The sequence below is a fragment of the Micromys minutus genome, assembly GCF_963924665.1.
Source record: "Micromys minutus genome assembly, chromosome: 13".
NCBI lineage: Eukaryota > Metazoa > Chordata > Mammalia > Rodentia > Muridae > Micromys > Micromys minutus.
In genome coordinates, this window is record NC_137982.1 from 8,681,172 (window position 1) to 8,706,665 (window position 25,494).

General features: G+C 49.6%; 1 protein-coding gene across 1 annotated transcript in view; it reads right to left on the minus strand.

The window, feature by feature from the left end:
* Nucleotides 1–2,707: 2,707 nt before the first annotated feature.
* The window catches only part of STXBP1 (syntaxin binding protein 1), a 57,511-nt gene continuing 34,724 nt past the window's right edge, over nt 2,708–25,494 (minus strand). Inside the window, exons 9-19 of the mRNA XM_080927147.1 lie at nt 24,771–24,901; nt 22,529–22,636; nt 21,466–21,526; nt 20,417–20,482; nt 19,958–20,038; nt 16,886–17,024; nt 16,022–16,131; nt 14,885–14,986; nt 12,402–12,487; nt 10,638–10,792; nt 2,708–4,374 (exon numbers count right to left, since the gene is read on the minus strand). Coding sequence (XP_080783273.1) covers nt 4,292–4,374; nt 10,638–10,792; nt 12,402–12,487; nt 14,885–14,986; nt 16,022–16,131; nt 16,886–17,024; nt 19,958–20,038; nt 20,417–20,482; nt 21,466–21,526; nt 22,529–22,636; nt 24,771–24,901 — 1,122 coding nt within the window. The 3' untranslated portion in view covers nt 2,708–4,291. The remainder of the gene's footprint in view (nt 4,375–10,637; nt 10,793–12,401; nt 12,488–14,884; nt 14,987–16,021; nt 16,132–16,885; nt 17,025–19,957; nt 20,039–20,416; nt 20,483–21,465; nt 21,527–22,528; nt 22,637–24,770; nt 24,902–25,494) is intronic.

Consider the following 25,494-nt stretch of genomic DNA (forward strand, 5'->3'; position numbering starts at 1 on the left):
AGTGGCCAAGGCTCCCGCTGAGCTCTGGGACACTGGGAGCTAGGGCTCCCAAAGGACGGCGTGGTACTTCTTTGCTGTTTGGTGGGATCAGGGTAGAAAGAATGTCGAAAGCACGGGCCAAGAGATGTCAGAAAAGAAGAGGAAGAACAAAGCCCAACGTGGGCACGCACACCTGTAATCTTAGCTTCTTTTGAGTGTAATGGGGTGGGGGGGGGCACAACACAAGTTCAAGGTCAGCCCGAGCAACTCAGCAAGAGTCTGTCTCAAAATAAGAAAGCTCGGGCCAGCAATATGACTTACTGGGTAAAACTGCTTGTAGTGCCCAGAACAGTGGAAGGAGAAAAGTTGTTCTCTGACATGTGCATTACATCACTGCGCACACACAAACACAATGATAATAAAACAGAATGAAGAGCAAGTGAGCAAAAGCCTACGAAGCAGCAGAGAGAGGTTAAAAGACCGTCCCGTAGTGTAAGGGACAGGGGGCTCTGGGAAGGGACAAGTGCTACTTCTGCTGCTTTGTTACTCAGTTCAGAATTCAAGTCCGGAGCTGGAGAGATGGTTCAGTGGTTAGGTCATGGTTGCTCTTCCAGAGGTTGTGAGATCAATTCTCAGCCACAGCCATCTGTAATGGGATCTGATGCCCTCTTCTGGTGTGTCTGAGGATAGCTATAATGTACTCCTATACATAAAATAAATACACACATAAATAAATTCATCTTTTTAAAAAATAGAATTCAAGTCCCTGTGCTGGATCCCATTCCAGGCATTCTGATGACCCGAGGCCCCAGCAGTGTGAAGGTTTTCAGGAGTGCCCTTGATGAAACCCTGCATCCCTCTGAGCCCCAGGTTCTTCATCCGTAAAGTGGCAGGGGACCCCCTAATACACGTCTATAAGAGGCCTGGCATGATTGCTACATGGCTGTTTTCACCAGCTTACAGAGTGAATCTTGTAGGAGCTGGGGTGGGGGAGATGTTCTACGAGACGGTCTTTGAAGCCAAATTTTCAACCGTCTTCCTGAGTTCAACTGGGATTGCAAAGAGCTTCTCAGCTGAGCTCGTTCACTGCTGGCCTTCCTTTCTAGGAGGCGATGGAGAGGGTCCCTCAACCAGCTGTATGCAGTTCTGCCCTGACTGCATGTGGCTTCAGGATCTTGGGAAGGGGGCTGGCATATATAACTGGGGGAGGATATAGAAGGAGCTCCATCTCTGTAGCCATGGACTCTCCAGGGATACTGGTTTGGGCTTCTCCAGGCTCCCATTTGTAACCTCTTACACTCTGTGAGGAAGCCCAACAAACTTACTGGTTCTCCAGGGAACCTTTGGTGAAATCATACTTTGGTTTGTCTTTAGAACCTTAGAAAGGTGGGTAGATGTTGCTTAGTCTGCCCTCCAACACACACACACACACACACACACACACACACACACACACACACACACACACCCTGGGCAAAAATTTTGGTGACAGGTGCAAGATCTACAAAGTAACCTGAGTTGATACATTTCTTCCTGCAGTGAAAGTAACATTTTCTGTTACTGTATCAAGAGGCCTGAGGCTGGATAATGTATACAGAGGTTTAGTTAGTTGACTTAAAATTGTGTGTGTATAGATGTTTTGCTTGTGTATCTGCATGCAGTCCCCATGGATACCAGAAGAGGGAGTCAGATCCTTGGAACTGGAGTGAGGGAAGGTTGTGATTCATCCTATGAGCATCAAACTCCAGGCCTCTGAAGTGTTCTTAACTGCTGAGCCATCCATTTCTCCAGCACTAATTTGTTTGTTTGTTTGTTTGTTTGTTTTGTTTTGTTTTTGTTTTTGTTTTTTTCAAGACAGGGTTACTCTAGCTGTTTTGTAACTCAATGTATACACCAGGCTGGGCTCAAACACAGAGATCCACCCTTGTCTAGTGTTGGGACTAGAAGTATGCACCACTACTGCCAGGTGGGTTTGATGTGTTTTGTGGTGCTGGGATAAAGCCTGCGACCTCACACACATCAGGTAACTGTTCCACTGGCTTCATAGCCCAATTTTCCAGTTTCTTACTTATTCCTTAGTCTTGAACAGTCTCACTGAGGCTGACCGAGAACTTGCTCTGTAGCCTAGGCAGCCTTGGAACTAAAAATCCTATCTCTGCTTCTTAAGCAGCTAGGGTTACAAACCTGTACCCCAGGCCTGGTTTATTCAGGACCAACCTCAGAGCAGTATTTTCCAGTTCACTGGACACCACCAGCTTCCAAACTGGAGGAAAGTCTAAATGCTCAGGTTGAGACAGGGTACTGCAGTACCTGAGGCAGAGGCAGGCTAGAAGGTTGAAAAGAAGTTCCTCAAGTCTAGGCAAGTCCTTATTTATTTTTATTTATTCATTCCAGACAGTGTCTCACTATGTTGCCTTGGGTAGGCCTGGAACTAAGTAGACTTGAACTCAAAAGTGATGCCCCTGCCTCTGCCTCCAAAGTCCTGGGACTAAAGGTGGGTGCTAGCATGCTCACTGAGGCATCTCCTTGCTGCCCGAGACTAGAGCCAAGCTCTGTCCCCAGATGAGAGACAGGTACAGATGCAATGCAAGTCACAACCCCCTGAATCCAGAAGACCCCAAGCCGAAGCTGTGGGGTGGCTGGCCTCCTCTCTAGTCCCCAAAGTAAGACCAGCTCTGTGGGCCCCGGCCCCATGAGTGAGAGCTGACGTCTTTATTAGACTCAAATGCTGCAGTACAGGACGGTACAGAGCAGTACAGGTTGTGCTTCCACACTTTAAACACTGAGATTCAGGAGATTCAAGTTAACAAGTTTCAAGACAGACTAGCTTTTTTTTTTTTTTAAATATCCATTTGAGAAATTATTCATATAAATAACATAAAGGAAACCCCACATGTTCGACAGACAAGGTCCTGAAGCATGAGCATTGCTTGACCAGAGGGAAGGGACGAAAGAAGCAGCTACAGAAGAAATCAACCAGTGCACTAAGGTTCAGTCCTAAGGGCAAGGGTCACTGGCGAGGGGCAGGGGAGAGCCTGAGAACCGAGGAGAGGAGGAAGGGAGGAGGGCATGGGACGCTGCGGCAGGCGTACACCACGTTTGCGAGGACAGCACGAGACAGTAATACATACAAGTCTGCGGGAGGGAGGGCAGGGGCTGGGGACATTTTTGTGACTTCCACTGTCTTTGTTTCATGACTACAGCAGCAGGGTGAGTGGCATGCTCAGGGAGCTGCTGCGTCCTGAAGATGGAGACCATCCTTCCAGCATCTGCTTCTGGAATTTCTGCGTTATATCTAGCTATGTTTTATACATGATGCCTTTAATACAAAGAATAAAATGATCGTTTTCATACAACCACAATGACACATGACTGTACACTACACAAAATTAAGATCGATGAAGTATCTTAAACGGAGGGTACTCTGACTGAGCAGCAGGCCCCCGTTCCTCAGGCCTGGCTTCTGTAGCCTTTGACCAGAGTGCCAAACTCACACCTTCCAAACTCACACCTTCCAAACTCACACCTTCCAGTTCACTTCTCACTCCTGGCCTCTATCCACGTCATGTTCAAGTGAAGCCTTGGGAGGGACGGGGAGCTGGTCACACCTAACTCTTGAGGGCCCAAAGGTGCTAGGCATGCTGCTTTAGCCCGGAGGACTTAACTTGTTTCAGCACTGTGGACACAGGTCAGGGAAAGCCGTGTCGGGCTCTGGAGAGAACACTGGCTGGCACTCAGACTAGCTTCCAATGGACACCCCAAGCCTCCACCCACAGCTCCTGAGGTGTCTTCTCACTGCTTCTCAGCTCCTGTGCATGGGAACAGGGAGTGGGCAGGGGCTAGAGAGAAAAACGCCACTTCCTCAGCATGTCGTATTTGGGGGGGACAGACACCTTATGATTCCCAACAAGAACAGAAATGAGCTCAAACAAGCTTTGAGAAACACCCACACGTCTACCTTCCCATATTCAGGCAATGTGACTCGTGGTACAGGCTATATACAGGTCACGGGGTCATAAATAAGGGAGAGTCCACTCGGCCAGAGTTCTGATGCTTCTGCAGTGTGGAGCTTGCATGTGAACTTACTGTGGGATACATACAGAAGATACTCATTTTTAAAAAACAACACATTACTCTCTTGCTTTTCAGAGGACAAGATGGGGTGCCATCACACAGAAGAACTCAGCGCGGCAACGGGGTGGCCAGGGCGTGCAGGACTGGGGAGGCTGCAGAGTAACCAAGGTGTCGCACTGGGGAGCTGCAGAGCATTGTGGGAAGGGACGCAGGGTTTTGAAGGGGCAGCTTATTTTTTTTAACTGCTTATTTCTTCGTCTGTTTTATTCAGCTTCTTCAGCGTGTCCAGCAGTTTCTGTGGGGTGAGAATGTGCGTGGATCCTGGGAAGGCAGAGAAGACAGTAAGCTCACTTACCTATTGCAGCCTGAGGCTTCTGTCCCCGATTCTCCATCCCCCCAACCCTGGTTTGGGTCCACTGGAAGCTAGGAGGGGTTTGGGGATAGAACCCTTGGGCCCGGTCACATAGGCTAAGGAGGTATTTAGGCTCAGGCAGGGTCCCAGGCTGACCCGGGAACCTCTTCTCGGAGCTCAGCACCATCTGTCAGGTGACTGGTGACTGTGCTTCATTCATCATCTCTTGAAGTCAAGGTAAAACCAGGGAGAGAAATTTCAAATACAGCAAGAGACAGTGGCTGAGAAGGGCAGAGGTGCGTAGGTGTCTCTATGTGGAGAGAATGGTGCCTGGCAGGACTTGGGGACCCACTAACCTCTGGGGGCCGGCATATTGATGCTGGCACAGTGGGGGACCTCAGGTGTGAGGGAAAGGGCAGGGACCTGAGGCCTTACCTTGTGGAGACCGTATTGTAAGAGACTTGTAAGAGATTAGAAATGCTTGCAAAAGTTTAAGCTAATGGAATCAGATATACTTCTAGAGCAAAGGTTAAAAAAAGAAAGAAACCAAAAAAACAAATTAAAAAATTTAAATGAAGGTCTTTTTCATAGAGATGTGCACTAAAATGATGCATGGCCCGAGTGGTTGGGCATGGGCTTAATCAAACAGAATGGAGGTGACGGAGGTGTGAGCATGAGGCGTGCATGCACGCAGCAGTGGGTGCAAAGCAGGGTCCTGGTGGGACAGGAGAACCAAAGGAAAGGTCCGTTCTTGAAAATGTGCCTCCCTGGGGACCTAGAAGCAGTAGGCCTCTGTGGGAGTGGGGAGTGGAGACCCATTCCAGACTTCCACTCCGAGGGCAGGAACAAGGAGCCTTGCTCCCGGTACCTCTGACCACCACTTGCTTAGTGGCCTGGGAGCTTCCTGGTCAGTCTGGACCAGCAGAAAGAAGAGCAACAATCTGAGAGGATCTTCCAGGTCCTGTCTCTGCATTCACTGTTCTGGTCCAGAAGTCCATCCCTGGCTATGCCCGGGGTCAACAAGCATGTTGCCCTGAGCATCCCTGCACTGGCCCTGTGCTGTGAGGCAGCCTCGTCACCCTGCAGAGGTGCAGCTCCTTACACAGTGTGGAGTGTAGGCAGGAGTATTCTAGACTGCCCCTTTTGCTCAAGCACACTCACTTCAGTGAGCTAGCTAGTCTTCCTAGGAGCTCTAGGGCAGGCCAAAGGCCTTAAAGGACATCAGCAGGAGCTAGTGCCAGAGGGAGGGCGGTCCAGACCTCCTCTCCCTCCATCCAGCTGGCTCCAGATCTAGTGAGGCATAGCCTAGGGCTTCCTAAAGGCAACCAGGAACATACTGGTGGGAGAATGCTCTGCTCCCTGTGCTGGAAACTGGTCCAGGAAACTGGAAGTCTGTTTTGATTTTGAAGGCAAATTCAAAGAGCCTCCTTTGATCAGAGGCTTGTTCCAAAGGACCCCCTCACTTCTCACATGTACATTCAGAAAATGTGGCCTCCAACGATGAAACTGAGGCATATTCAAATGCCCATCTCATTGTCCAAAGACTTAGGGGGTGGTCCTCTAGGTTAAGAGCTCCCTGGAGCCTTCTGGAAAAGAAGCCAGCCTTATCAGAGGCAGATGGACATGCAAGGGGCATTTGTATGTCAGAGCCAACAGCCCAGTCTGGGACACAGCAAATATTCTCTTTATAAGCACACACAAAACCTGACATGTGAGGGGTGCAATGGGGGTGATGGTGTTGCACACCTTTAATCCCTGCACTCAAGAGCCAGAGCCATCCAGGACCAAAACACCTTCATAAGCATGTGCACTAAATAGGTCTAATGTAGCCTGAGAGTTCTCTCATTTGGTTTTGTTTCTTTTTAAAAATAACTTTTATCCGATTAAAAAAAAACCTTTTATATAGTGAGTGTTTTGCCTTCAATGTGTCAGTGTACCACATCTGTGCCTGGTGCTCAATGAGGGCAGAAGAGGGCATTGGATCCCCTGTGAGGGCCCTGGGAATTGAATGGAGATCCTCTGGAAGAGCAGCCAGTGCTCCTAACCACCAAGCCATTTCTTCAACTCCTCTCTCATTTGTTCTGATAGCTTCCTGGTCTCCCCCTCATGACGGGCACTCATGGTGACTCATATACACCACAAGGTAAGAATGTAAAATTCTAACCATCAGACAGCACTCAGGGCTGTCTGAAGGCTTGAGAGAATTGGGGTTCTTCAATGGTCAAGATTCCCATGACCTACAGCTGCCCCAGTGGAGGAGGAGCTAGGAAGACACTGGAAGGCACTGTCTCTTGGAACACATATACTTGCTGGGGCCACTCTCCCTGTGTCTGGGCCTCATCTTACAGGTGAGCTGTAAAACTAAGGCTCTCTAAGTTCCACACTGCTCTGTCTCTGGTCACCTGGGTGGTCATAACAGGACAGGCAAATGGCTTTCCTTTGCCTCTGGTGTCACTGGTTTAGAGCGCTATGGTTTGCCATTGTTTCATCTCCCTGCTTCTCGATAGACATATATACTTTAAATTTTATTAATTTGTTTTTGAGACAGGGTCTGGCTATCCTTGAACTCTCATGTAGACCAGGCTGGCCTCAAACTCACATAGACCTCCCTGCCTCTGCCTCCTATGAGGGAGATTAAAGCTGTGTGTCACTGTGTCCTGCTTGTTTAGTTTTTAGACACACTGTGTACACTGGCCTTGAACTTGAGACCCGAGTGCCTCTGTCTCCTCGGGTGGACAGAAGCACACCTGGAAGCTTCACCACCTGTTGACTGTGCTTTCCAGAGGGGGAGGAGCACAGGAGGACCGCCAAGTCCAGTTCTTGGTTCACAGCTGTTGTCCTGGAGGTGATACCTCTCTGCTGGGGGAAGTGGGGGAAGTGGAATGGCCTACTACTTCTTCTTGCCACATGGAAACCACACTAAGCGAGCTTCTGGTGGGATCTAGTCAAGCTTCAGAGGAGCCATGCCCTTGAGATGCACCAGGAGACTAGAGGCATGTTTGCATGGCTCCAGGCCTGCATCTGAGATACTCAATGTAGCTAACTGACTCAAGGGAGCCTTGGAGCAGTGGCCAGGAGATCTCTCTCTGCAGCTTACAGGACTCTCCAACTTACTACCTCCCTGGGTTACACATAAGCTTATGTTGAAAGGACATTTTTAGAGCCCATAATAAAATAGGTAAAAATATTGAGCGATTACTAAAATGGAGTCCCCAAACATGCTCAAAGGATGAAAGGGAGGAGTGAGGAGGATCTAGTAAGTCACCAGACAGAAAGGATGCTCCTGAGCAACAAGCTTGGGGACATCAAGAACAGATTTCCCTGAGGGCTGTAAAGCTTATTAAGAGGAGAGAGAGAGAGAGAGAGAGAGAGAGAGAGAGAGAGAGAGAGAACACAACTGCTTAATTCCGAAAGATCCATAAAAGCAATTTTCCCTTCTTCCCCTTCTAAGTGTTACACATGATGCCAGGCAACCTGTCTACCACTAAGACACATCCCAGGCTTCTTTTTACCTTTTAAAAAAGTCTTAATTTGGGCTGGAGAGCTGGCTCAGTGGTTAAGAGCACTGACTGTTCTTCCAGAAGTCCTGAGTTCAAATCCCAGCAACCACATGGTGACTCACAACCACCTATAATGAAATCTGATGCCCTCTCCTGGTGTATCTGACAGCTACAGTGTACTTATATATAATAAATAAATCTTTAAAAAAAGGAAAAAAAGCTTTAATTTTATTTTATTTTAATTACATAGAAGTGTGTGAGTATGCATTTATGCATGCAGGTACCCACAGAGGTCAAAGACATCAGATACTCTGACTCAGTGTGGATGCTGGGAACAAAGTCTGGGTTCTCTTCAAGAGAACTTGAACTCACTCTGTAGCCCAGGTGGGCCTTGGCCCCGACTCTGCCTGCCGGTATCTGGGATGGCAGCCTGCCCCACCAGACTGGAGTAAATGCAGAACAGAGAATGCAGTTTTTCAGTTTCTGCAGCGTGGGGTGTGAGCAGTGGTGTCACAGAACCTACAGCAGCTGGAAGACGGTCATTCCTCAGCACTGTACCTGTCCTGAGCAAAGGTGTCCATCCCTCTGCCTTCCATTGGCCTGGAGACTCCTCTGTCCCCCTGGCCACCCCTCTCTTGCCTTCAGGTGCTGTGGACATCTCACAAGTATTGGCCTTTTATGTGTGGCCATCCTGAAGGTCTGCTGGCCTCACTGTCAAGTGGACATACCCTTTAGGAGCCTACATTTCATCCTGGGCAGCAGGCTTGAATGCCTCCACTAGCCCTAACCCTAGTCTCCTCTTTGAGGAGTATTCACACAGCTACTGTCACTTGGTTTAACCCCAGCGACTGCGCAGCGTTCACCCAGGGCGTGAGTGAGTTAGTGGATGGAGCCCAGGGTGTGAAGGCAGCACTGGACACATTTTCAATCAGCGTTAAGAACTGCAAGCATTTTCTTGGAGAAAAGAAATCAAAGAAATGATAAAGTAAAAAGAGAAAAAGAAAGAGAGTGACAGGTCGTCAAAGAAAGCCCTTCGGAGCGGAAGAGTTTCTTTCTGGAATAAGCTGCTTTTACTTTGTCTCTTTGTCTCTCACTCCATTGTTGGAGCCTGATCCTCAAAAGATACCCTAGAGGACTCCCTGAAGTCGGGGTGTCTCAGGTCCATGAGGAATTTGGTGGGAGTGAGAATGTGAGTAGAACCTGTGGGAGAATAGAGGCCGCTGAACAAGGCGCCCCGGACACACCAACGGAGGCCCCAGTGCCCGAAGCCGGAGAGGCGTGAGAGGCAGAGCATGCACAGGCACATGCACACATGTAGCAGGCAGCAAGGTGCTGGCATGCACAAAGCATGTGAGCCACACAACGGATGGTGCTTGTTTACGGGAAGCCCCTCCATGAACCCACGTGGGCAGCTCTCTGTCCCTGGGTCTCCACCCTCCCCCTGCACAAGGAACCTTAAGGACGGTCCAAAGGGGAAAGGAAGGCGCACCCCCAAAGCTTGGCTGTGATAACCTCTATCTAGGGAAACTGTGTTTGAGCTCAGAGTCCTCTAATACACGCATGCAACACATACGCAGGCAGTAAGCAGGGAACACTCATGGGGCCTACATCACAGACAGAAAAGTAGGCAGGGAAACTAATCGTGGATGCCTGTGGGAGCTGGGGAGGGGTGTGTAGCCTTCCCGTGTGCTTGTGCAATGGTAATGACCCCTTAATGCCTGTCTTGGTGAAACTGGAAGCAGCCATTTTTACTGCTCTATGGAGCCTGCTTGCTTGGATAGCTTGGGGGATGCTGGGACTGGGTCATCCAAGTTGGATAGACAGAAGTGATGCTCACTGAGATAACGTCACCTGGGAGTGAAGGCAGGTGCCTGTGTGCCAAGGGAAGCCTTTCTGTCGGGGCAGCCAAGGGCCGCCTCTGCAGCAGTGCATGTGAACATGGCCCGTGTGGCTCAATGGCCCTCAAGAGGATCCCTTGCCATGGTGCCCAGCACACTCCTAGGGCCCTGACCTCTGGGCTTACACTTTATCCAGCATGTGTTCCTGCAGGGTGAGCCTAGACAGGGCAGTGTCCATGACAGCTCCTGACAAGTTGTGGCACATAAAACTGTTTGGGGACAAAATGGAGACATCTGGAAGAACCCAGACTTTTCTCCCTCCATTGTCTGTCAGCCCTAGATGTTGCAAATAATCCTGAAGACAGGAAGCAGGAAGTGCCTTCTGCTGCCCTGGAGACAGGAAGCAGGAAGTGCCTTCTGCTGCACAGACCATCTTCCACCAGCTGCCTGTGCTCTTTTGGAAGTGGACAGGAAATATGAGAGAGGGAGTGGCCGACCAGAAGGAAGCGGGGCCTGGCTAGGGAATCCTTCTGACCCAGCCATCAGGCTGCTGGGCTTCCGCAGCACGGACAGACACGCTGCCTGTCTGTCTCCAACAGACAGTGGAGGTGGTCAGCGTGGTAGCCCTGCCATCAGGTGTGGTAATGATGTGGCTTCGAGAGATTCTCTCCTGCTTAAAGTGACTGCAGTGGCAGTGGCAGTGTATGGATCTGAGACTCTATGACCAGGCTCCTTCCGTTCCAAAATGCTGTCTTTCAGCAAGAGACCCAGTAGGGCATATGGCCCTAGCTTCTGCCATTCATAAACTGCTATCCAGGGCCTAAGATGGAAGCAACAGGAAGCATGGGATGGGTGACAGCAACGAGGCCACAGTAGAACGCATGCCTTGCTCACCTATCAGCACTTCCCACTTGCCATTGGCCTGGGTCACTTCGTAAGCACAGCGCATCTCATTCAGGCTCACACCCCCAAGGATGAAAATAATGAGGCGGGGACCGCTGCGGTACTCCCCGGGGGCCTTATTCTTGTGCCAGTGTCCATAGCGGGCGCTGAGAGAGAGAGCAGATACAGGTGACTCGGTAATGGAGACTCACATAGGGGCGCTGGTCATCAGGGCTGGCCAAGCTGAGCTGCACTGAGCTGTGACTGCCACGCTCTCATAAATACACAGGTACCAGACTCAGCAGCTTTGCCTGGACGGTTCTCATTCAGATGTCTGGGTTTGCCTGGGGCTCTGCATCACTAAGCGGTGTGGAGAGGATGGGAAATACTGAACACCATGGGACAGAACAAGGGCCACAGGACCCTGCTCAGGCGTTACCAGAGAGGTAAAGAGCAGCTGAGCCTTCGCTACCAGGCCTCCCTCTGTCCCTGCACTTCTTCAGTAGGGACCTGAACTCAGACATAGGCTGAGACAATGGAAAGGACACCAGCATGCTCCACCCGGCATCCTCGGTCCTGGATGCCGCTGGACACCACCAGTCTCTTCCGTGCCCAGCTGGCCTGGCAGGAGCAGCACCTGGAAGCTGTACTTCACTGCACAGCTGGCAATGGCTTTTTCACTCAGGCTGCCATCCGAGGGGATGCCAATGCCACAGGAGCCACTGCAGACCTGCCCAGGTAAAGGCCAAGGGTGAAGGCAGAAAGAAAAGCCACTGACAAGTCATCAGAAAAGGACAGTGGGGTTGGAGAGATGGCTCAGCGGTTAAGAGCACTACTGGCTGCTCTTCCATAGGTTCTGAGGTCAAATCCCAGCAATCACCTGGTGGCTCACAACCATCTGTAATGAGATCTGATGCCCTCTTCTGGCATGTTTGATGACAGCTACAGTGTACTTTAAATCAATCAATCAATCAATCAATCTTAAAAAAAAAAAAAGAAAGAAAAAACACGAAAAGGACATGGGCTGGCACTCTAGAGTGTTTCTGATCATGGTGGAGCACACCTTTAATCTCAGCTTTGGGGGGCAGATATCACTAGTGGATCTCTGTGAGTTAAAGACCAGGCTGGTCAGCATAGTGAGTTCTAGGACAGCCAGAGTGACATAAAGAGATCCTGTATTAAAAAAAAAAAAAAAAAAGAAAAGAAAAAAGCAAGCCAGGCAGTGGTGGTGAACACATTTAGTCCCAGCACCCAGGAGGCAGAGTCAGGCGGGTCTCTGTGAGTTTGAGGCCCGCCTGGTCTCCAGAGTGAGTTCCAGGCCATCCAGGGCTACAATAAGAAACTCTGCCTCAAAAAAGAAAAGAAAACCCAACAAAACAAATAAACTAACAACCCTCAAACAAAACAAACAAAAACAGGAGTCAACCCTGGGAAGAGGCACAGTGACTGTCTTCTCCACGGCCTAACAGCTCTCCAGGTTCCCAGCTCAGCCTGCAGTGCTCAGGAGCCACAGTGGGCCACCCACGTCAGGAGAACACTGGGCATCCACGATGAGCAAGGGCGTAGTGGCTGAGGCAGACGGTGCATGAAGGAAGAGGGAGTGAGGTGTTGAAGGTCTGGAGCTGAAGGGAGAGCCATATGGCCTGTTGTGAGTCTGGGCCTAAGGCACGCTCCTCGTCCATAATGGATGAGGCGGTCGCGTTCAGATGGCACGTGCTACTCATAGCCAGATCACAGGCTCAGTCAGTACACCCTGCTTCCCCCACACTGACCTACCTCACAGCCGTGGTGCTGAAGGACGCGGAGGAGCGGGTAGAGATGTACGGGTAGTGCTTTGTGTCCAGTTTGTCTTCAATAGTGTCCTAGAGAGGAGAGACAGGTCAGGCCACCATGTGCCTGAAAGGGCTGGTAGGAGCTAAATCAAAAAGTCAGGCTGTGACCACATCTGTAGCAGGCCCGCCTGTGCCTGCTGGGGACCCAGCACTGGCAGGGGCTAGGACACGCATTCTGCAGCCTGGCCCTGGGTCCTCCATGAACAGACAAGGCACCCATTCCCCTTCATCTCTACAACTGTCTCTGCTGTATAACCCACCAAGACTAAACAGTACTCTGTCCACTAAATTCCCAACATGTTAGCCTGATGACAACTGGGTCTGAGCCTCCCCTACAGTTTGTCAAGGGGCTAATTGTCTAGTGTATGGATTCTGATGTTTCCTGCCACTTGGAAACACACACTGCACTTAGGAACAACTTGAGAAGCCTACACAGGTCTCCTTGGGGAGCAGGGGCGGGGGACAGAAAGGCAGGGGGCAATGCAGCCAAGGGCTGCTATCTCAGTCCCACAGCAGAGACAGGCGATTGGCTCCCGGGTGTTCCACAGCCGCTTATCTGTCGGCTTTGTAGGTTTTAAAAATAGGATGCTGACTCACACTACATAAATACTGTTCTTCTAGCATGTAATTTGGTAGCGATACCTGAGCTAACTCAGGGATACGAGGCAAGGCACTATTCTCTGGACTCCCATTTTGTTTGCTGATCAAGTGCAGAAGTTGGGCCTATTGTCTCATCCAAGACTCTGCAGGGTTCCTACAGTCATGCTGAGGGATGGGAGTGACTTCAAGAACTTCTGCAAAGCACTGTCCCTCAACCCTTGACAACCAAGAAACATGGGGCCACAGTATAGTATGAGGCTCTATGCCATGGACACAGGGCACAAAGTGACAGAATCATCCTACTAGAAGATGTGACTCAGTTGGTAGAGGACTTGTACAGCATGTATGAAGCCCTGAGTTGATCCCTGTGCTACATTACTGAGCATAATGGTATAGGCTGTGAGTCCAGCACTTAGGGGAGAGAGAATGAAGATTAGAAGTTCAAGATCATCCTTCAATATATCATAAGTTCAAGGTCAGCTGGGACATGAGACCCAATCTCAAAAACAAAAGATGGCCTCAAACTGAACAGCAAAGCTATACGTAAATAATGTTGCTGACCAGAATGCAATGGGCTCTGCGGTGCTGGATGGTCAGACATGTGAGGTGCCATACAATGTGGAACCTCATAGAGATGGAGAGAAGCAGGGCCAGGAAGTAAAGATGAGGACAAGAATATTCTAAGGGGCTAGCTTGAGGCACAGAGCCCAGGTCTGTCTGCTGGTGTGCGAGAGCTCAGGAGTGCAGCAGTGGGGAGGTGGGCAGGCCTCCTGTGGAGGCCCTTCCACATATGGCTGAGATGTGATGTAGAAGGACCATGTCCCCTAGCAGAGTCTGTGCATGTCCTCATCTGAACATGGCGTGCTGACTGTGGTGGTTCAGATATGCTTGTCCTATGCGGAATGGCAGTATTAGGAGATGTGGCCTTGTTGGAGGAAGTGTGTCACTGCACAGTCAGGCTTAGAGAGTCTCTTCCAGGCTGCCTTTGGATCTAGATGTAGAACTTACAGCTCCTTCTCCAGCACCATGTCTGCCTGGATGCTGCCATGCTTCCCGCCATGATGATAAAGGACTGAACTGCAGAAACTGTAAACCAGCCCCAATGAAATGTCCTTTAGAAAAGCTGTCTTGGACATGGTGTCTGTTCACAGCAGTGGAAATCCTAACTAAGAGACACTGACCTGAGTCTGACTCTTCTAGGTACTATACCACAGAAGCACTTCTAAAGTATGGAGCTATACCCCTGAGCTTGGAGCAGTGGGCAAATGGATCTTGAGGTCCATGTGTCTGTATTTCCTAGCTATTCTCACTTGACATGAGAGGAGGGAATCCTGCCTCCTTAAAGTCAGTAGGCAAACCTAAGGAGCATTTTCCTAATTAGTGATTGATATAGGAGGGCCCAGGTTACTGTGGGTGGTGTGATCCCTGGGCTGGTGGTCCTGGGTGCTATAAGAAAGCAGGCTGAGCAAGTCACGAGGAGCAAGTCAGTAGGCAGCACCCCTCCTGGCCTCTGCATCAGCTCCTGCTCTAGGTTCTGTCCCTGTATGAGCTCTGCCCTGAATGCCTTTGATGATGAATGGTGATGTCCCTCCTCTCCAAGTTACTTTTGGTCATGGTGTCTCATCACAGCAATAGCAGCCCAAACTACAGTCAGTCCCATGGGTGTCCATGAGTCCTCAGAGATTGCCAGAGTCCCACAGGACTGGGGACTCATCCTCAGAGGAACAAAAGCATGGTATGCCACTGATACCTGAGAACAGGGGTGCTGGAACTTGGACCACCTACTGAAGAGCAGCCCTGAATCCTGACGCTGAACCCCAAACTGACCTCCATGATGTCTTTAATGATCGGGGTCCATCGTGAGAGCTGGTACGTCTGCTCACTGATGCGCTCCTTCCGCTCCGGCTTGCTTCTGCGGCGTAGTGTGGACTGAATGCAAGCACACATCAGGTTAGATGCCAGTCAGGGGCCACCTGGGTCTCAGCGACTTCAGGGAATTCTCTCAAGGGCTCTTTTCAGAATTAGTATTGGCAAAGAGTAATAAAAGAGGGGTTCTGCCCAGTGTAGCCCTGAAATATACCTCTTTAAGAAACTCTAAAACAAGGAGTCTTGAGAAAGTCTGGGTTTTCTGGGATTTTGTTTGCCTTTTGTTGTTGTTTTGTTTTTGTTTGTTTTTTATTCTTTGAGACAGAGTTTCTCTATGTAGCCCTGGGTTCTGCTTTATGTCAGCAGTACAGGCTGTCACACATGAGTCAGTTCTGCTGTTCTGAGCCTTTTGTGACCCAGGTACCGAAAACGCCAAACCCTGCCAGCTGTTGGTCACTGGTCAGGTCAGTGGAACCTAGTCCCTCCTGGAGATCCCAGTTGGCTTTGTGAGCTCTTCCCCATGGGCTGCCTGCCTCCAGGGGGAAATAACACACGGGGGACTTCTCTGTCTGGGGCTCGAGGCACTGAAGCAGGTGGTGGGCCTGCTCCACCGGAGCACACTGCGTAGCCTTGACCTCCTGAACTACCTGCTGTATTTTGCTCAGTTACTCCACTGTCAAAGACGCTGAGCGAAAGGGCTCATCTGACAGCGTTGCTCTCCATGCCCAAGATGCTGAGTGTGTGTCCAAAGGCAAGATATAACAGAGGGCTGGGCTGACCCGTTTTGGATGAGTCCAGAGACAGCTCAGCTTTAGTCACCATGTGACTCCTAGATATGTCTATTTCCTGACTTTGAACGCTGTTTCATTGTCCTTCCTCCCTATTCCAACTCATTCTCCTCTTTCCCTCTGCCCCTCTTCCCTATCTCCTCTCCCCTTCCCTTCTCTCTCCCTCTCCTGCCTTCCCTCCCACTCTCTCGCCTTTCTTGGTGCTGAGGGTGGTACACAGCTCTATCATAGGGGGCTGTCAATCATGAATGTGGCGAAGATACAATATGCCAACCTCCCACCGTCTCCCTGCCTATGACCTGGCCCTTACATCTGTGACAATGGGCACGCCAAGGTGAGCCATATTGGTGATGATCTCACTGTCCTCTGGGGGGATCTGGGCGTGCTGGATGAGTTTGTTTAGGTTTTCCTCAGTGATACCTGAAAAACAAGACTCCTGGTCACTATACCTAACCCAGGCCATTTCTACCCCCAGTAATAAAGCCTCATCTTCTCTCCTCCTCAGCCACATCTACGGTGGGGTCAGAAGAACATTCCACTCTGCTGGAGTGACCTGTCCACAGCAGTCCTTGCCTACTTGTGCCCCGCACCAATGTCACACTAGATGAGAAAGCCTCCCCCCCTTTGTACAATGACATGGGTAAAAACAATTTGTTTTGTTTTTTTATTGTTTGTTTTTGTGGATTTTTTTGTTGTTGTTGGTTTGTTTTAGACAGAATCTCATGCAGTGAAAACTGACCTTAAACTTACTTTTGTAGCTAACCTTGGCCTTGAACTCCTGATACCCCCCCCCCCCTCTACTTCCCAAAGGATTACAAACTGAGTATCAGTTGTTGAAAGGTCTCTATTATTAATGAGATGCAACCTAGAGGCATCAGGCAGGCTGAGTGCTAGCAAACTGGCTGGAAGGGCCGGATGGCTCCATCTGTGTACACGCTTCCTGTGCACTTGGGGCCGCTGAGCAGGCTCAACCTGTGGAGCATCTGACCTGGTCCCACTGCAGTTCCTGTGAGAGAAGCCCTTTGGCCTCCCGCTCTCCCCTTCCCAGGGCTGCTGGTGGCATCTGCATTGTTCACTCTTTGTTGCTGCTCCTCCCCTTCCTCCTCCTCCTCCCCTTCCTCCTCTTCCTCTCCTTACTCCTCCTCCCTGCTCCCTCCACCCCGCCGGCTCCTACCATTCTTCAGGAAGATGTAGAGAAGGATGATGCGGATTTTGTCATAAGTGCTGACGTTCGCATCCAGCAGGATGGGGACAATGGCTCTCATGGGGTCCTTGATTTTTTCCCCCTCAGCATCTGTGCCCATTGCCAGGTCCTGTAGAAAACACACTTTGCTATCCCTATTTCTGCTGACAGTCTGGAAAAGTGACAGTCCTCGGAAAGTTCATGATCTACAAATGCCTGACTTTGTGGAGTTGTCAGAGCAGGCAGTGAGCAACCACAGGCTGACACAGAATCCCAACATGGCCAAGTAGGAGCCCTGAGATTCCTTCCCAAAGCAGGCACAGTACCTGGTCACACTGTTCCCTGAAGGGAGATGCCAGGGAACCTGTACCTGTGACAAACACAACCCAGCTGAGGGACTTGGGGTTTGCTTCCCACCCATGAAAACTTAGGCACCTCAGGGGCCTCCCAACTCTCCTGGCATGAAAGGGCACACTAAGGTTTAACTACTCCCAGTTTCATCTCTAGGTTTAATCTCCCTATAGCTTTTCACATGCTGAGGAGAAACGAGAAGGAAGGACTCCCAAGCCTGGAGGTAGAGGACAGAAAGGTGACAAGAAACTGAGGTGAGAAGACAGAAATGAGCACAGCCAGGGTGGGCACCACTCACCCCACAGGCAGCCAGGGTGGGTGTCGCTCACCCCAGGAGCAGCTAGAGTGGGTGCCACTCACCCCAGGAGCAGCCAGGGTGGGCACCACTCACCCCAGGAGCAGCCAGGGTGGGTGCCACTCATTCCAGGAGCAGCCAGGGTGGGTGCCACTCACTCCAGGAACAGTCAGGGTGGGTGCCACTCACTCCAGGAGCAGTCAGGGTGGGTGCCACTCACCCCAGGAACAGCCAGGGTAAGTGCCACTCACCCCAGGAACAGCCAGGGTGGGTGCCACTCACCCCAGGAGCAGTCAGGGTGGGTGCCGCTCACACCACGGGCAGCATGCTGCACTCAGCAAGGCGGAGTGCCGACTTTGGACCTGGCACAGGCACTGCTTTCTTTGTGGCTCCTTGGAGGGTGCCTGGGGCTCCTCTTCCTATCAAGACCCCAAGAGTTTACCCAAATGGTGACCTGACATCCAGACCTGGTCTGAGGAAGGCACAACTCCCTCCCAGTCCTCTCTACAGCTCCAGCAGTTGTGCGCTCAGTAGGAAGAAGCTAGTACCCCCTCCCCCAGTTTGTTTTTATTTTGTTTCTGATATAGGATCTTACCATGTAGCTATGGCTGGCCTGAGACACATTATATATAGCCCCAATTGGCCTCAACCTCAGAGATCTTTCTACTCTTCTCTCCTGAATGCTAGGATTAAAGTTGGAGTCATCACACCCAGTCTCATTAAAAAGTATACACACAGGGGTGGGGGTGATGCCTAAAGGAGGCTCCTCCTTCTTAGAGGCGAAGGGGAGGGAGGAGGGGGGAAGGATCTATGTGGGGGGTACTGGGAGTAAAGGGGGGTGATATTAGGATATAAAGTGAATTGAAAACAATACACACACACACACACACACACACACACGTTTATTTATTGTGTTAGAATGTATGCCTGATACACATTGGAAGTCAGAAGGCAACTTGTGGGAGTTGTTTCTCTCCTTCCTTTACATATGTTCCAGGGATTGAACTCAGGTTGTCAGGTTTGGCTGCAAGTCTGTTGAGCCATTTTGACAGCCTTGGAGCACACTTTCTAAGCTCACTGAAATGCAACTAATTCTCTCTATATATTTTGATAAGTTTTAGAGACAGGGTTTCACCAAACAGCCCTGGCTTTCCCAGAATGCATTATGTAGACCAGGCTGGCCTCAAGTCTACAGAATTCCACCTGCTTCTGGCTCCTGAGTGCTAGGATTACAGGTATTCATGATACAACCAGCTTAACACTTCTTATGTTTTAACCACTTTCAAAAAAACCAAACCAAACCAAACCTGTGCAGTTAATTTAACCCAGCCAACACTCTTAGCCAGAGCATGCAAGCCTACTCTGAGCCTCCTACAACAGCAAGCCAAGGGTGAGGATCTCAGCCCCACACTGAGAGCATGAATTGATGTTTCCTGTAAAAGATGTGTGGTGGGCTGTCACCAAACTGCCAGGCTGGCCTGGAAGCTCTGGTCCTCCTGGCTCAGCCTTCTAGACGGTTAATCTGAACTTGCTTCTTACTGAGTAGCATAGTAATGATGTGACCCTTTATACAGTTTCTCATGTTGTGGTGACCCCCCAACCACAGAATGATTTTATTATTGCTACTTCATAACTACTTTTGCTACCATTATGAATCGTAACATAAATATCTGATCTCTAAATATCTAGGCCTGAGCCACCAAGTCTGGCACTCTGAAATCTTAGTGTCTTCTTCCTTCCCTCAGAACCTGATACACTCAGGCTAAGAGTGGTTCGGTGTTCAAGGGCCTTGTCCACCTATGTGAGACCCTGAGTCTGACCTCTTGAGATCAATCCAAGGGGATTGAAAGCAATAACAAGACAGCTGCCACATAGCTTAGCAGCTTTGCCACACTTCTGGCTTTGGTACTCTATACAAGGTGACAATGACGTGAGTGCTGTGAGTAGCAGATAGGGAAAAGGGAGCAGGGACACCAAGTAACTAGTGAGGGCAGAGTCCCACCCAGCCTGAGCTCCCAGGCCTGAAGTTAGCAAGCCTGGAGGGCTCATGCCCTGCTGCAGCCCTGGCAGCCCTAGCTTCAGCGCTGGTCTGGTCATAGTGGGACAGAAACACATCAGAACATAAACATCAGCCAACCCTGCCACAGTCAAGAGCTGTCACTCCAGGAAAAAACAGAGCCTTTGGAAAGAGCCAGGCATGCAGATCCAAACGGCACAGCACTCCAGAACTATCTCGGCCCTACCCACCAAAGCGACTCCACACTGGCCCCACAGCTGAGACAACCTGGGTACATGGGCTCTCCCTTCTCTAGATCCTACGATTCTGTAAGATGTTCAAGGTCAGATGTTAAAATTCAGTGAGGTGACTAGGTAGGGCAGAAGTTCTGCCATGCAGAAAGAAGGGGAGATAATCCTACCTGCTCCACGCGGCAGAGTTTGTCTACGGTGCCTTGGTAATGCTTCATACAGTCTTCAGCAAGGTGCAGGTGAGTCGAATACTAGGAGAAGCACAAGAGTCAGGAAAGAGAGGAGCCACTGACTACATGACTCCGAGAGTCCCCACAGAGGACCCAAAAGCCTTGATGCCTCCTGGTCCTCTCTCAGATCAGTGCCTCTGAAGGAGGCCAGTAGCTGTATGAGGACAGCCAACACCACTAAGGCCTGTCTGTGTAGTGAGGAACTGGGGCCTCTCACCAACAGCGAGGGAGAAAAGAGAAAGATAGTGAAGAGAGAAAAAAGCAGTAGGAAGCAGCCTCCCTGTCCTTTTCTGAAGAACTGAACCTAGGATCTGTTAGATTTTCATGAGTTGCCTGGGGACGCAGTGTGTGAGCGGTCCACACTTCTGAGTCAGACAGCCTGGGCTAGGGTCTCCATACCTTGCTGAGCTCCTTCTGGTACTGGGGCATTTTCTTCAGCATCTGGGACAAGTCCCGCATGGTGGTCTATGAGAAAGAAGGCACAGTGTCACTAGCTCTAATGATGTTTTGTGAAGCTGGACACACATGGCTGGACAGCAGATACATTAGACTTTACCAGTGTCCATTCATGGACTTAAGATGGAGTTAACGATCTGTCTGTGTGTGGATTGTGGGGTTGCAGAGAGGATCTGTCTGTGTGTCCGTGGGGATCAGAAGGAATTGGATCCGCTGGAGATGGAGCTACAGGCAGTGGTGAGACGATGTGGGTTCTGGGAACAGAACTTGGGTCCTCTGCATGAGCAGTAACTGCTCTTAATCTCTGAGCCATCTCTCCAGCTCTTTCATTTATATTTTAATTAATTATGTGTATATATGCAAATACACATGCGTGAATGCCACAACACAGTGATAGAAGTCTAAGGGGACAGGACAGCCTGCAGGAGTAATTTTTCTCCTGACACGTGAGTTTCGGGAACTGAACTCAAGTCATCAGGCTTGGTGGCCAGGGCTGCTACCTGCTGGACCATCCCAACTGAGATTCAAAGGTAAGCAAGCATTAGTGCACCTCGCTGGGCATGACATTATTAACAGAGAAACAGAGCCAGGGGAGATCTCAGGAGGTCCGGTTTTTAGCTTGTCTACCACAAACTAAAAAATTCTCTCTATTCTTCTGGTTTAATATCAGTTATGCTCCTAAATGGTAAATCTTAACCCTCTTGATAGGAGAAAGCAGTTCTTCACAAACACTGAAAGTCATGGGGTTCCAGAGAGGATCTGTCTGTTGGGGATCAAACCCAAGGTCTGTGCACACTCAACAAGCATTCTATCACTGAGCCACACACCCGTGCCCCAGATAGCAATCTTAAAACAAAAACAAAGCCTGGCAGCTTAGTGGGGGGGGGGAATATGGCCCCACCTGTTAGAACACAGAGAAGAGGGGCTGACCCCCAGGCTGCCGGGCACTGGCATTCCTCCCTGACCCCAGGACTTGACACTAGCAGGCTTACCTTCTCTCCAGTATTCATCCTCTTGCTAGAGGAAAAGTCCTTCAGAGACCGGGTCACTTCCCTGCAAAATGGGGGAGGCAGCCATGCTCAACACAGTGCCCAGGGCTCTCTGCAGAAACCACTGAAGCCACATGCAGCCTTCCTCAGGACTACGTGGTAATTCTCTTCCCACTGAGGTATGCATTTCAAGTGAAGGACACATACTGTCCTGACACTCTAAACCACTGGCCTCCAGGACAGTGTATGTCAGACGATTCAGATCAAAGGGGACAGTACTGGACTGTCCACTTGTTTTAGTTTCTTCCTTTCCAAATGCACACAAATTGAAACACTCATGTTTAGTGTTTGGAGAATACAAATATATGCACTATATAACTAAATAATAATTAAATTTAACAGCAGGAAATATGGGCCAGTATTTCCACCCCAATATCAGCTGTGGTGGCACATGCCTTTAATCCCAAGAGGTAGAGGCATCTTTGAGTTCAAGGCTAGCCTGAGCTATAGAATGAGTTCCAGGACAGTCTGAGGTACACACAGAAATACCTACCTCAAAAACAAACAACAACAAGAACAAAACCATCCCTACCAAAGCACTATTTTTATGGAGCTGATGGTTGAATCTAGGACATTGTCAGGGCCAGAAAAGGGCTTTACCTCTAAGTTACATCCCATCCCAAGCCCATGGATCACAATTTCTTTCTTCTCCTTTTTTTTTTTTTTTTTTTTTTGAGACAGGGTTTCTGTGTGTATCCCTGGCTCCCTGGCTGTCCTGGAACTCTCTCTATAGACTAGACTGTCCTGCAACTCTGAGACCCTCCTGCCTCTGCTTCCTGAGTGCTGGGATTAAAGGTGCAGCATCACTGGCCTGCCTGGTGAGGGGTGGATCTTTTAAGTTAGTAAAGCTGTAGGAGCACATGTTTAAGGAACAGGAGGGACGTTCCATTCTGGCTAGCATGTTGGCAACTTTGCCAAGGGATGAGCTCACTGCCCAGGTTGCTGAGTACATGGTCACTCTCAGCCCAGGGGAAAGCCCCCTGGGGAAGGTTGGAAGAGTTCTTACTGGGACACCTCTGCGATGTGCTTGTGTCGAAGAGCAATCCACAGGTCGTCGTCCTCATCCAAAAGCACCTCCTTCACCCTCGCCTCTCCAATGCCGCTGGTCTCATACCTAGAGGAGACAGGACTTGGGTAGGCCGGAACTTCATGACATGACCTTTGTCCCCATGAGACAGGGTTCCACAGATCCAAGGCTAGCTTCAGACTCCCTAAATAGCTAAAGCAGGTCTTGAACTCTTGATCCTCCTGCCTCCATCCCTTGAATGCTGGGATTATATAGGTGTACACTTCCCCACCCAGGTGTCTCATTTGGTTTCTAAGGATAGCACCTGTTCTCTCGACTGCCAGGTGATCCCAGGTGTGGCTCTTAACACCAGCCACCTGTCAGGCTGGCCGGGTCATCTGGGACAGCACAAAATACCCTGGGCAAGGAAAAAGCTCAAAGCCAGCAACTTGAGAGCTGTGCTTTAACTCCTCAGAGCCTGGGGGTGGGACTGGGGGAGAGAGTCCAGGGCTGTACTATGTGAGTCTACAATTACAAAGAGAAGGCTACACATCTGTTTGCCCCTCTCTGAGAAAGGGGAGGGATACATCTGCAAATGTATGGCACCTAAAAGGTTTCCAGCAGCTTCTGTGATGGGCCTCAGCATATTATTACACATGGAATCATGAGTACCAAGAGGAGGCCAGAGCCCCAGGAACCAAAAGGGACATGGGCTTAAAACCATGAATATTTTCAGAATCTTCATTTTTATTATTAATTAATTAGTATGTATGTAGTCCTGGCTATAAATAACCATGTAAGAACTTGCTGATATAGGCCAGGCTGGCCTTGAACTCTTGGAGATGTTCCTACCTTTGCCTCCTGAGTGCTGGGATTAAAGAAGTGCAAAATCATACCCATCAGAATGTTCATTTTTATAAAGATGCATTTATTTTATATGTATGAGTGTTTACCTGTGTGCATGTATGTGTACCATGTGAGAACCTGGTATCCACAGAGGCCAGAAGATGTCAGTCCCTCTGAACTGTATTACAGACAGTTGTAAGCTACCATGTGGGTTCTGGGAACGGAACCCTGTCCTCTGCAATATTAGCAAGTGCTCTAACCACTAAACCATCTCTCCAGCTCTAGGATCATTAGCCACAGAATGATTTTGTTTGTTTTATGTCTGTTTTTTGCCTGTGTGTCCACACACCACATATTTGGCTGGTATCTGTGGAGGCCATAAGAGGGCATCAGATTCCCTGGAACTGGAGTTAAAATAGTTGTTTGTTACCATGTGTGTGCTGGAAATCAAATTCAGGGCCTTGTTTAAGCACTGAGCTATCTCTCCAGCCCCAGGTCCTTCATTTTAAAGCCATTCTTCATTTTGAGACAGGGTCTCACCCTAAGTTGTCCAGACTGGCTTCAAATTCATGACCCTCCTGTCTTAGGCTCCTGAATGCCAAGATTACAGGTGGGTAATTTTTTTTTTATAAAGAAGAAAGCAGTTCCCCTGCACAGAGCATTCAGGAACCCTGTTGAATTGTTTTACTATAATATTTTGTGATCTGTAATTAACTTTCAATTTTGAATAAGACATATAAAACCAACCTGTCAACACATCTAAGAAGCTATGAACTGAAGTGATGTGAGCTATGAAAAAAAGATAAAGTCCTGTCAGCAGGCAGGTGGGAATGACACATGGATGGGGGAACCCACAGAAAATGTCATGGGCTGTCTAAGAAATAGTATCAGTGGTCAAACTTTTCCTAATATTAAAAACATTCTTTTGTGGGGCTAGAGAAATGGCTCAAGATGAAGCACTTGCCACGGAAGTTTGATGAAGACAAGAGTTCAGATGCCCAGAGTCTACATAAATGTGGGACAGGGATGGCAGCCATCTATAATCCAAACCTGGGGAGGCAGAGACAAGGAGGTGCCTGGGGTAAACTGGAAAGATAGACTAGCCTAAACTGGCAAACTCTGGGTTCAGTTAAAGACTTTGCCTTAATAAATCAGAAAGTGATTTTAAAAAATGACAGCCAACATCAATTATGGGCCTTCCCTTGTGTGTGTGTGTGTGTGTGCGCGCTTGTGCGCACGTGTGCACGAGCACATTTTTACACATGACATCCATGCATATTATATATACATACAAAAGGAGAAAAAATTCAAAACCATAGAAACATCTTTTATCTTAATCAGCAGAATCCCAGATGTCTGCAGAGCTAGTCCCATGAGCCCGTCGCTTAATCCTTACTTGTAAACATCATTTTCGATAGGCAGCAGGTCATAACTCATAGCCTGAAACGTCAGTTCATGAAGCACAGGGGAGCTGGGGTCAAAGCCACGATCCAGGATCAGGAGCTGGGACCGGGCCTTGTCGGGACCCTGGCAAGAAATAGGGAGAGGCTTCAAAAGCCATCCTCGTCCAACCAAGTAACCTCTGTGTTACAGGAAGCAGAAAGAGCAATCTGGGGAGCAAGCCCACCGAACAGCAAAGGGCAGCATGTCTGCTACTTCACAGGAGCACCAGCCATTCCAGACGAGGAACCAGCTTAACCAGGTGCCTTCTGACACCGACCTGAAGCTGTGGCCACAGGAGCTGCAACAGAGCTCCAGTTCACCACACATCCGGTGACCAGCTGTCTGGAGTGCCCAACGCTGAGGGGTCCAGTTACGAGTCCACAGTGCTGATGGATCAGCTCTGTGTCTAGGGATCATCGAAGGTCTCACACTTGCCAAGTAAACATTCACCCTGCCGCTGAGCCAAGCCCTATCCACAGCAGTGCTGGTTACACAAACCTAGCTATGTGTTAAACGTGCACAGAACTGTGCACACATGGGCTACATGCAAACACAAGACTGAAATGTGAGGACCCCACCACTGTCAACTTGCTACCTTTGCTATTCTGCTACTGGGGGATTCCCTGGACATTCAGGGCTGAAGCTGGGAGCACTAGCAAGCAGGAACAAACTGGCTG